The sequence below is a fragment of the Trachemys scripta genome, chromosome 1, assembly GCF_013100865.1.
Source record: "Trachemys scripta elegans isolate TJP31775 chromosome 1, CAS_Tse_1.0, whole genome shotgun sequence".
Taxonomy (NCBI): domain Eukaryota; kingdom Metazoa; phylum Chordata; order Testudines; family Emydidae; genus Trachemys; species Trachemys scripta.
Genome location: NC_048298.1, coordinates 130,484,967 through 130,497,376, shown reverse-complemented (window position 1 = coordinate 130,497,376; position 12,410 = coordinate 130,484,967). Strand labels below are relative to the sequence as shown.

General features: G+C 38.0%; 1 protein-coding gene across 9 annotated transcripts in view; it reads left to right on the top strand.

Annotated features, from left to right (window-relative positions):
* C1H12orf4 (chromosome 1 C12orf4 homolog) overlaps positions 1-12,112 on the top strand; it is a 29,208-nt gene extending 17,096 nt beyond the window's left edge. For 8 of the 9 annotated variants that reach the window (XM_034785055.1, XM_034785038.1, XM_034785095.1 and 5 more), the window contains exons 11-14: positions 1,600-1,802; positions 7,783-7,840; positions 9,721-9,788; positions 11,430-12,112. In XM_034785055.1, coding sequence (XP_034640946.1) covers positions 1,600-1,802; positions 7,783-7,840; positions 9,721-9,788; positions 11,430-11,522 — 422 coding nt within the window. In that variant the 3' untranslated portion in view covers positions 11,523-12,112. The remainder of the gene's footprint in view (positions 1-1,599; positions 1,803-7,782; positions 7,841-9,720; positions 9,789-11,429) is intronic. The other variant, XR_004647604.1, reaches the window with a different exon arrangement.
* The last annotated feature ends 298 nt before the right edge of the window (positions 12,113-12,410 follow it).

Below are 12,410 nucleotides of genomic sequence, written 5' to 3'. Positions count from 1 at the left end.
TCCTAATGTGGACACTTTTTAAAATCACTCAGTTAAATTAGTTTAGTTTAATTACAAGCCAACTTCAGCTAAAAGACATTCAAACTGATGTGAAGATGTCCAAGCTGGGGGTGTGGTGGTTGCACTGATTTCACTAAAGCTGTTTCTAAACCAGGGCAGTTAAATTAATGTACAAACTGCATGTAGACCAGCCCTATAGGGAGAATAACATTTCTCCCTTGTTTTGCGTAAGCAGTGTTGAAATTAGCCTACCAGAAGCAAAGGGCCCAACTCAGAACTTTGTTTCCCTTGCCACCTCCCATCACAAGTATTCTTTCCTTTTGCCTCCTTTACTTTGTCTGCGGGTGGTTTTTTTTTTTTTTTTTGCTGCACACACCTCCTTTCCTTTCTATTGACCCCTTTACCTTTATGATTTATAATTCTCTTGTATTCCAGTTCATTCACATACCTTTCCTTCGGCTACTTCTAAAAATGTTTATATTTTGTGTCACTGCTGGTAGAAGAGTAGTGTTAAATTCTCCCCCCTTTTCTCTCTCCACTTTCCAACTGGCTTGTTTGCCGCTTTTACAACACCTACAATATCCTTAATTTCAAAAATATTTTGTTCATGAAAATCCGCATCCTACTGATGCTGTTTCTATATCCCATCTTTATAATTAGGTCCCAATCCTGCAACGAGATTCACGCAGGTGACCTTCCCCCTCCCCCCGGAGATTTCCCTTTTGACTTCAATAGGGCTATACCCAAGTGGATCTGTTTGTTGGATTAGCATCTTAATTTGTGGTGGCTGTCCCCAAAATTTCCTCACACCTTTATCTCTGTTACTTTGGGCTAATATCAGATCCAAGACTCCATTGCCCTTCATTGCTTCCTCCACTTTGGGGATTAAAACTGTGTTCCACCAAGTCTAAAAATACCTTTTGACAAATAGTTTTTAGGCACTTTTTAAACAAACCCCCATTACTACACCTTCTTTTTAATTTTGATGCTCTCTGATAACCCGCTTCATCTTCCTGTACATTCCTGTTAGATAACCCACTATCCTTTCCCACAGGCTTTTTGTAGCCTTTATTTTAACCCATCCATTTTGGGTATTTCCGCCTCCCACATCTGTCTGCACTTCACTGCTTGCGTATATGTTTTCACTGTTACACCTCCTCTTTATTTTTTTTCTCTACTGACGTCTTCTACCACATATAGATCATATCTGTCTATATTGGCACTGCCGTGCCTTATTACACCAGATCTCTGATGCCAACTAAATACAGTGGAAAAGCATGGAAATAAGTCTTGGGTCAATGTGAACAGGGGATGGGTGTCACTGTTCCGCAGGTTTTTACATCTGTTAGTGTCTTTTCTTATTTATAGCTACTGATCTAGGTTAGATGGGCACATTTTGCCTTGTGTCTTTAAAATAACAGTAAGAAAGTACAGCAATTGATTTAATTTGATAAAGGAGCATTACACACCACATTGGATTCAGACCATTGGTATTAAAACATGTCATTCCCAGCATGCTTTGATGTTTATTATATATGTTTGTATTTAGTATAGATTACTAGCATGATAGAGATTACATTCTCTTTCATTGTTTTGCAGGAGAATTTTACATCACACGCCATTCAAATCTTTCTGAAATTCATGTTGCTTTTCATCTGTGTGTGGATGATAATGTAAGGTCTGGTAACATTACTGCTCGGGATCCTGCGATCATGGGCCTCAGAAATATTCTCAAAGTTTGCTGTACACATGATATTACTACAATTAGCATCCCTCTTCTACTGGTACACGATATGTCAGAGGTAAGTAAAAGCAAACAAAACAAAAAAAACCAACAAAACCACAGAGTAATTTAACCTCTATATTTGCACTCAGAAAAGTAGCATATTCCTACATTTGCTGGTCTAATTGAGAAAGCTCTACAGTAGCTGTGCCATACTCCCAGTTTTCATTGATGCTGGTTGAAAAAGAGTGGAGGTGAGAAATTTAGAGCGTACTAGCACTGTTTGTCTCTGTGTTCTATTTATTATTTGTAGATAGTACAGGATGGTCTCAGTCTTTATATTTAACAAAAAAAAGTGGGGGGAGAAGGGAGAGGGAGGAAAAAGCAACCTAACTTAAAACACTACTTTTAGCATTGCATAGTCCTTCTTCAGAAACTAATCAATCTGACCCTAGTCCTGCAAAGGAATCACCAGTAGGGATCCTGATTTAAATGGCACTCCACACAGACATAGGGTCTGCACAGATTCTTTTGTAGGATCAAGACCTATTATTGTAAAAGATGTAATTGTGCAAAAGTTAGGAAACTCTCAGTTAATGTTGTGCATAATTATATACTTCAACCTAAAAGTTTAGAACTAGATAATTAACTCTCTTAAAAATGAAATCTTATCTCTGATATAAACCTTTTTTCAGGCTGCAAACCTGAGTTGATCTATGCAGGCATAAGTCTATTCATGGAGATTGGTTATCAGAACTTGAGTCTTAGGTTTTAATTAGGGAGGGAGAACATCAGTTGATTCCTGTGATATATTTTGTGGATTTTCTTCAACCTTTAGTTCAGTTTTATTTTCAGTTGCATAATCTTAAAAAAAAAAAAAAAAAATTATATATATCCCATCCTTGTACTCTAAGGGCAGGTTTACACTATAGCCCAAGTCAATATACAGACGCTCCCTGGGTTACGCAAACACAACTTACACAAATCCGCACTTACAGAAAAAGTTCCGTAAGCTTTTTTTTTTTTTTTTCTTGCGTAATTGTCGGGTAAACGTTCCCGTCTTACACAAAATTCGACACTTGCGTAAGTCAGGGAGCATCTGTAACTTATGTCACTCAGGGGTGTGGAAAACCACATACACATACCCCAAGCGACGCAAGTTTTCATGGTTCTCACCGGTGCTATGTCAGTGGGAGACACTCTCCCGCCAACATAGCTTCTGCTTCTCGCCGAGGTGTAGTAATTATGCTGATGGCAGATGGCTCTCCTGTTGGCATAGCATGTTTTCACCAGATGTGCTACAGCCGTGCATCTGCATTGGTGCAGCTGTGCCGATTTAGCACTGTAGTGTAGACTTGCTCCTCGTTTTCTGATGGGATCCTAGTTAAAAGACATGTTCTAATGTGTGAAACTGAAGAATAGAATGAACACCTAGCTCTTTAGATTCTTAAATGCTAATTTCTTTTATCTCCCTTTTTGTATTGGTTTTCTGGTTTAAGCATTTGCAGAATAAACATTATGACCAGCATAGTATGTGTAGATTTAGGCAAAACTATATATTCATCCTTGATATACTTTGTGAATTGAATTGGAACTGTTGGTAACAAACAAATTATTGCAGCTGGCTGACCTAATTTAAAACATACAACTTTTGTAATACATTTGACAGGGAGAAATGAACAATATCAGATTTCTGAAAGCTAATCTGAACTTGGTGCCTTTGGAAACCTTGTTTTCTAAAGTTGTGTTTACCACCTACGCAAAAATTTTTTTTTGTAAAGTGGTTAACCAGGAGCACAGCTGCAGAGATGTTGAGATGTTTCATTGTGACAGGCATTCATCAGGAGCTTTCTTTGTTGTTCTGCAAAAAAAAAAGAAAAAAAAAAGCCCTTTTATAGATGGATTTTTATAATTTAGCAACTGCGTGGAGTTTATTAACCTGAATGAAGGGTGACTTCTCTTTTACTGGTATTGGGACTTCATATAAAGTGAATGTCACAAAAAAAGTTGCTTTTCCTATTTCACTTGTGCCTAATGGTCCTGGTCCATAACTGGGGCCCCTTGGTGATATGGCAGTGCAAATAATTGTAATAATAATACTGCTGGGTTTTTTAAAAAGTACACTCTGTAGACTTCAATGTGTGCAAACCCGGTTCTGTCCTGTGTGCTGCATAACCTGAGGTAACTTCATGCTATTTCCTAATGGACGGGTGTTTACATTTCATCACTGAAAACACCACAACTGGCAGTCTGAGCAGATGGGCTGAACTCCTCTCAGACAGGATCCCCCTCCCTCCCTCAGCTCAGAGCTGTTGCTTTGTTCCTCAGGTGTTGTGGTTGCCATGGATAGAAAGAGGAGGAATATTTTGTGGCCTCTGTTGCCTGTATTACTGTTCTATAGAAAAGCAGAACATTTCTCAGGGGTGTCAGTCAGGCACCTATTGTGACCATTACAGGGATGCAGAACATTTTCTGAAAAGTCCAAAAAGTAGAAATGGAGATTTTACTACCTGTAGCATAAACTGGCTGTTTGTATCATTTTTGCAGATTATTTTGGGTATGTGCCCTTGTACCACTATAAACAATTCCACTCCTCATTTCCATCAGATATATCATATGAGACAGCTACCAAATTCACATTTAGTCAGAGTATAACTATTGTAGCCCGGTCCTTACTAAGGCAAATGTATAGAAATTAATTGGACTTTTGCCTGACTGAGAACTGCTTAGAGACTTCAGGACTTGACTCTCTATTTTTAGCCCTTATAGGGCCTGATGCTGTAAAAACTTAAGCACCTGTGTGACATTCCCCAGGGTACAATCTGAACTGATGGCCAGCTGTGTCCCCTCAATTCTCTAACCTGGGGTCCCTTTCACATTGCAACCACTCTTGGCCTTGTTCACACACAGCCTCTCTAGCATGTAAATTACTCCCAGATGAGTTATGAGTGCTCTTAGCCAGCCACTCCTGAATGTGAGTGTCAGAGTGACACCAGCAAACTCCCAGGCCCAGACTTGCCCCTAGAAATGTGTGTGGTGTACAGCCCACTACCCTTCTGAATAACACAAGCTCATAGAAAGTCCGTAATTTTGTTAATAGAAAATAACATGCACAAACCTTATCTCAAATGGAGCTTCCCAGACACTTCAATCGAAACACATACTGCTTTAAACAAAACAATAAAGCAGGTTTGTTAACTACAGAAAGATAGATAAAGTGATTACAAGTAATAAGGTATAAAATTTAGAATTGGTTACAAAGAAATAAAAGTTAAAACACAAACTAATACCTAACTTATCAAGCAAAGTGAATTCAAAGCAAAGATTTCTCTCATCACATGCTTTATCGGTGTTACTGGCTGAACTCCTTTCAGACAGGATTCCCCCCCTCAGCCATGCCGTCGCCACCGCACAGCACGGAGCACCGGGGTCAGAGTGAGCTGCGGCTGCGGGGAAGGGGGAACAGCAGGGGAGGGGCCAAGGGTAGCCTCCCGGGTCAGGAGCTCAGGGGCCGGACAGGAGGATCCCACGGGCCGTAGGTTGCCCACCTCTGTCCTAGACAATGGCCCTCCTAACAAATCAAGCTCTTTTTTTTGATAGATTTTTACAGGGCAAGACAGTGATGAGATCATGGTTACTGACTGCAGACCATACTCCCTGAACACTTCTTGCACCTCACTAGAGTGATACTAATCAAAACTCAACCCAGAATGATAGTATCTTTTTTACCCCATACACTGGCACATAGGACCCTGCCCATCTGGTCTGAGTAGCCTTATGAACCTTAGTGGAATACTCTGAATGTGAAAAATAACCTGATAGCATAGTGAAATCATGAGTATATCACTTTTAAAGATAACACAGTAATGATTCGGGTTCTAATTCATATTTGAGTTTTTGTGGGTTTAATTCATTGGCGTTCTGTGTTCAATCTGTTATTTCCGTGAGTGTCCCCAACACTTAACATCTGTACTCCTCTGACACTGTCCAAGAACTGGTGTCATATCCTGCTTCTTCGGTAGGTCCTTTTAAGGTATCAAATGTTTTTTGACCTTACTGACTGCAAAACTACTGCTAATTTGCCTTCAGGGCAACAGGACCTTTCTTTTTAGACACTGGTTTTTAAACTAGGCCAAAACAGGGATCAAAACCACCAACAAACGCCTACCTTACATGTGACAGACAGCCTGTGTAGGCAGATAAATTACAATGAAGACCCAGTATTTCTTCCGGAAAGCTTGAAAAAATATATATTCTGTTGTCCAGCATTGTGCTAACTGATTCATTTGTTGCGTAATCTAAGGGCAAAGCAAACAGATGCTAAGGATTTGCATCATGAGAAAATTGTTTTTAAATGTGACCATTTTACGATGTTGGTTCTACCGCCACTCTAGGTTTTTTTTTGTTTTTTTTTAAATAATATATAACGATCCACTGTATCTAGTGTAGGTGGAAACTGTGGCTTACAGCAACCCTCTGAGGCAACGTATAGGGTGAACTGTATTTGTGTTACGAAATGATCAGAAGTTTAATACTTTTTAAATAAGGCTGATTTCCCCCCCTCCCCCCCGCTGTAGAGATGCTCTTTATGTGGTGTTTGACAGTCTGTCATTTACACTGTGCAGATTTAGAACCATTTGCTGGTTTTATGGAATACAAAAGTGCTTAAACTGGAAATTTGGAAGGGTATGTAGAGTGGCAAGTCCATGTTTATATGCATAGTTCTCTTCATACTGGGAGGTGCTTATCTTTTGAAGTTCCAGAGTGTGAATCATAGGAATGATTCTTTTTAAATAAGGTTAATAAAATTGACATTTATATATCTGCCACTGATGGATTACAAGTGAGATAAAAATAGTATTTTCCATTTTTTGGCTTAGATTCCAAGGAATGTCCGAAATTCATGTAGAGAAGCTCCCCGGGTTACGCAAACCCGCACTTACGGAAAAAGTTCCGTAAGCTAGAAACAGTTGGGTGTTTTTTTTTTGTTTTTTGGTTTTTTTTGCGCATAATTGTCGGGTATATGTTCCTGACTTACGCAAAATTCAAGTTACACCAGGCATTTCGGAACGGAATGCTTGCGTAAGTTGGGGAGCATCTGTAATGTTCCCCAGTGTTTAAACTTTTTTCTAGATCTCAAATTTATTTGACAAGTCCCTATTAGCCATGCCTCTTGGAAAACGTTATAGGCGCAGGGTACCATACCTAATCTTGGTATTTAACGGAGCTACAAATTCCCCCTCCATCTCTTCTTGTATCTGTATCACTTGAATTTTTGAATTTATTTTGTGATATAAATCCAACCCCAACACAAGACCTATCTGCCCAAGGCATTTTTAGTATGCCAGTGGCCATAGTATGAGGGTCATAGCTAGAGGTCCTCAAAAGAAATACCAACAAATGCAGTGACTGCAGTTAGGCTGTTAAACACATCCTTACTCTAGCAATCCAAAGTATGGATCTGACCATATAAGCAATTTAATTGTACCTAATACCTGAAAGCTGAGATTTTCAAAGCCGCTTATGGTAATAGTGCATGTGAATGTTCTTGAGACAAATGGGCGCTGTTCATCAATATCCCCCTTTGAAAATCTCAGCTTAAAAATGCATATTGCACTGTTCACACAGTAGCCTGTCGCAGCACTGTAAATAACTCAGTAGCTGAGTTTTTGTGGTAATCCATAACAATAAACATTTCCAGAATGCATTGGAAAACTAAGTGTTCTTTGTCTATGATATTTGAAAAGAATGAAGCAGATCAATAAACATTAGCAAATGTGGTCTATGGCCTGAGACATTCGAGAGACCTCCGCTTAAGAAGAGAACTTTCTGCTTTCTAGTAGAGAAAATTGTGTTTAGCATTATGACCTTTCGCACCTGCTCATTTGCTGGAGACTGTAAAGACAATATGGGAGTAATAAAGACATTGGAATAAGATAAACACGAAAATATTAAAGACCTGATAGAAAAAACATTGTCTTGCAACGCTATTGTCTTGAGCCACTTGTTGATATTTTTATTAACTTAAACCAATTTTTAATTAGATTTTCTTTTTTAAGGAAATGACTATACCATGGTGCTTAAAGAGGGCAGAGCTTGTGTTTAAATGTGTCAAAGGTTAGTGCATGCTTCATCTATTATTCTGTGTCACATTCACTGTCAGCACAAATCACTTAAAATTACATGTCGCAAAAGAGACGAAAAATGTGAGGAATTCAAAATAGAGCGTCAGAAGTAATTTTGTATCTGTTGGCACAACTTTCCCATTAATGTGTATGTTTTCTATATTCTTTCCTGTTTAAAAAGTGATGAACACATGATACTGTATTAGAACAGAGGGGAAAAAAGTAATATTAACACACACTTGTCATATGAGGACTTGTCTATACTTGAGCGTGACAGCTGCACCACTGTAAGCACTTCAGTGTAGACACTATCTATACCGACGGGAGGGATTCTCCCTTTGGCGTCAGTAATCCATCTTCCCTGAGAGGTGGTAGCAAGATGGACAGGAGAATTCTTCTGTCCACCTAGAGTTATCTACACAGAGGGTTAAGTTGGTATAGATCTGTCTCTCAAAGGTGTGGATTTTTCATACCCCTGAGAGATGTTCGCTGTATGCCTGTAAATTCCTAGTGTAGACCAGGTATAAGTCCTTGTCTACACTACAAGGGGAAGATCGATCCAAGTTATGCAACTTGGGCTATGTGAATAACGTAACTGAAGTCGACGTACTTAGATCTACTTACCGTGGGTTCCACACTACGTGACGTCGACTGGAGATGCTCTCCCGTCAACTCCCCCTGCGCTTCTCGTTCAGGTGGAGTACAGAAGTTGACGGGAGAGCGATCTGACCTGCTACATCGATCGTCATACGTCAAACCCCCGGTAAGTGTAGACAAGGACTAAGTCTAGAAGACAAAGATGAAAAAAGACACATTACATCATCAAGACATCTATCTGCCAGTGCAGAATTGTTCCTTCACAGTATATTTTCCAGTATCTCATTCAGTTGACATTTTAAATGACCCACACAATGAAGCTTCTACTAATTTTTTTTGGAGATTATTTCAGAGGTGAACGAGCAGGAATTTTCCTGACATTTAGCCTCAGTTTTTTCCCTTTTTTTATTTATCTATTATTGTCTATTACTACTGGTTGTACTCCTGTGCCCTACATTTAAATAATTCCTCTCCATCTTTGCTGTTCAAACCCTTCAAATATTAGTTGAATGTTATGTCCCCTACACTTGAAGTTAGCCAGTTTCTTCTTAGTGGGGGCCAGTAGATGGGGGCCATATGCTCATTCACAATTATACTACATCCCTATATCAGCACCATAGAAAAATACTATTAGGAAAGTGTTTAACATATTTTTGTCAGCAGTATGGTATTGTGGACTTATACTGGTCCATATTTTGGGAACCCCTGTCCTATAAACACCATGTCAGCAGCTAGCCAATCTACATGTTTTGCTCTTTCTTCACAAATCAGTTCCTCATGATAATTTATATTGCCCTTCTCCAAACTTCATCCAGGCTGTCAATCTATTTCTGGTATTAGAGTGCCCAGAACTGAATTCAATATTCCAGGTGTGCTCACACCAGAGTTCTATAGAAAGCATAGCTAGTTGTTGAAAGCAAGCTGTCAAAATAATTCAGATCCAGAAAGTATCTTTTGATGCCTACTGCAGCTCCATGTTGACCAGCACCAGATTGTGCAGTTTGCTCAAGTGCTGGAACTTCACACTCTTCAAGACTAGAATGGTGTTCTTCATAGTGGATCATCAGGATCTCCAGGCTGACCAGAGATTTGAACCAGCAGGTTGGCCAGGCTAGTGAAAACTAATGGGCCAGAGGTGCTGATTTTGTTTATGCAGCTCCACCAGGTTGCTGAAATCATAATTATAGATGTAAATGTATACCACACTCTGATAAGTGTCATTAAAAGGAAAACCTAATGCATATAGCATGTAAATATGTGAATGTTGTCTTTTAGGCTTCATGATGGAAATGGCTTCATGGGATGGAGGAATTTCTCGGACCGTACAATTTCTGGTACCGCAGGTAGGTTAAATTGAGAAATTAACTCCTGGTATGGCTTAGAAGGAGACAAAAATAGAACAGGGCTCTGGGTGCTGATAAGTCTGGGTTCTGTTCCCTGCTATGCCTTAGCCTTTCTATATAATCTTAAAAAAAAAAAAAAAAAAAAATCAGTTAACCTCTCTGTGCTTTAGTTCTCTCATCTATAAATTGGGAATAATACATGCTTTAGAGGTGTTATGACACTTAATGCTTGAACCACTTTTTGCCAGCCACAGATAGAAGGCATTATAGGATGTATCATTATTATCTCTATTTAATAACAGACACATCGGATAACTGGAGTCAGAATTCACAGTGTTTTAGAGGATACATATTTATCATTAATATAAAGATATAACTTTACTGCTAGTTTCTTTGGAAGGTATGAAGTGTAAGCTTAAATGACTTTATTTTAAGCTTTCAGTTGGTCTTCTCCAGCATCTTTGAAAGTTAGTGTGGCAAGAGCCCAATCATACTTCCACTGAATCAGGCCCCAAAAGACGTGCACTAGAACTACAAAGTTGTCTGTTAATAACTACCAAATTGTTTGAATTCTGAATGATCTTCAGAAGCAGGAAGTCATCCAAAAGTTGTGATCAGTGCTAAGTTTTGTTCATTTGCTCTGGTCCTTAAAGTTATATACATTTCAAAGTTAACTGGAAGGAAGTATTATTTGGAAGCATATTCATAAGTTTAAAAAATTACTTGTCAACACAAAGTTATGAGCCTCTACGCAGTGAGAACCAAGAATAGACTACTCGCAAAATCAGATCTAATTTTGGAATTCAGAGAGTGAGACACCAATCTGAAATCATGAAAAGGACTATGCTAAATCTACTTAAGAGAAAGTTAGTGACTGGAGGAAGAAATCCTCTTTAAATAGATCATTTTACTAATGTAAATACACGGTAATATTCGCAAGTAGGTTTTGTCCTATTAATGACTAGAATTAGGTTATAGCTATGACCATATTTTGTTCGCAATATTGTGGAAATTACGGAAATTTCGTACTGCAATATTAGGCTTCCACCACAATTTTGTTTTTAATTAGTGTATTTTGCACAGATCACAATTTTGCATGCATTTTGAGCATGCAATTAGTTCTGCACTAACGTTTAATATCTATAAAATGTAAAAGGCTAATGTGGCTGGTCTTGATTTCTATAGCCATTGTGTTAAGACTTAATTTCCTGAATTTTATGCTGTACTGGTCACTTAAAAAAAAGGAATAGAGTTGAAGCAAAATGTCTGGTTACAAAAAAATTAGCAGGCATAACATAATACTTGTGTTTATATTATTCCAGCATTTTTTTCTTAAGCAAATAGGTCTACTCTAGCTTTTCCAAATTACTGCTATTAACAAAGGTCCATTATTACTTTTCTGCGATTTTCCATCTCTTATCCTCAACTCGGGTGCATTTATTTGAAGATCATCCCACGATTCAAGTAGGGCCCTAGTCATAGCATGGTGGTTGGAAACTTCATCTGGATGGTAGATGTGCTGCTATAAGACTCCAATACCGAGTAAAGTACTGGAGGAGAGAGGAGAATATAGAGAGAATGGTTTGACTCATCCAAATTATAGCAAACAAATCAATGCTTTTTTTGTCGTCTTTTTTACAGACTATATCTGAGGAAATGTTTTATCAGCTGAGTAATATGCTCCCCCAGATCTTTCGAGTGTCCTCTACGCTGACTCTGACATCTAAGCACTAACCCCTCTGAAGTAATAAGATGCATGTCACTGGAAGAGATGAGAGTATTGGTTTAAATACCAGAATTTCTCCTCTGTATTTTTCCCAGAATTGACTGTTTATTTGGAAGTTAAATTTTATTACAAGTTGCAAACAAAATAATGTATATCCATTTAAAAGTTCATAAAATCAGTGTTCTGTCTTGATGTATTTGCCAAAAAAACAAATAGTCAGTCTTTCAGCAAGATATTAATGTGAAATATTTCATCTTTTTACACATATCCTGTACAGTAAATATTTGAGTGTGATCTAAAATGTGTGTATTTAAATGTTATCTATAGAAACATAGTAATTTTCAAACCTCAGCATTTACAGTAGCAGGAATAGATATCTATACATTTTTGGAAACATTCTTGTTTTCTGAATTTGCCCAGTGCAATTTAGAAGAGCATGAATTATGTCAGGCAAGCCTTCTTAGAATAACTTAAATAATCTGGAAACATTGTAAAAACAACTGTAATAAGGTCACCCTGACCATGAGAATAAAATTGACACCCCCTCCCATAACAGTTACAAAATGAAAGGTAAAATAAAATGAAAAATAACCACTAACTTCTTGTATTGTGCAAATCATTCAGTAGATAATATACTCTTGTGACAGTGATTATGGGTTTCAAGTTTTGTTAAAAAACAGAGTATAGTAATTTCCATTTTCACAATGGTTTTTTTTTTTCTTTTTCATGTCCTGGTATTTTTAGTGTAGCATCTCTTGTTTAGTAAGAAGATTTGGCATTGGTGGGACTTCCACATAGGCAATTCAGTAATAGTATCAGAGCTATTTTTGTGCATTGTACAGAAAAGTAGGCAGGATTAATTTAATATTAAATTTGAATCTTTATATTCAGAGTAG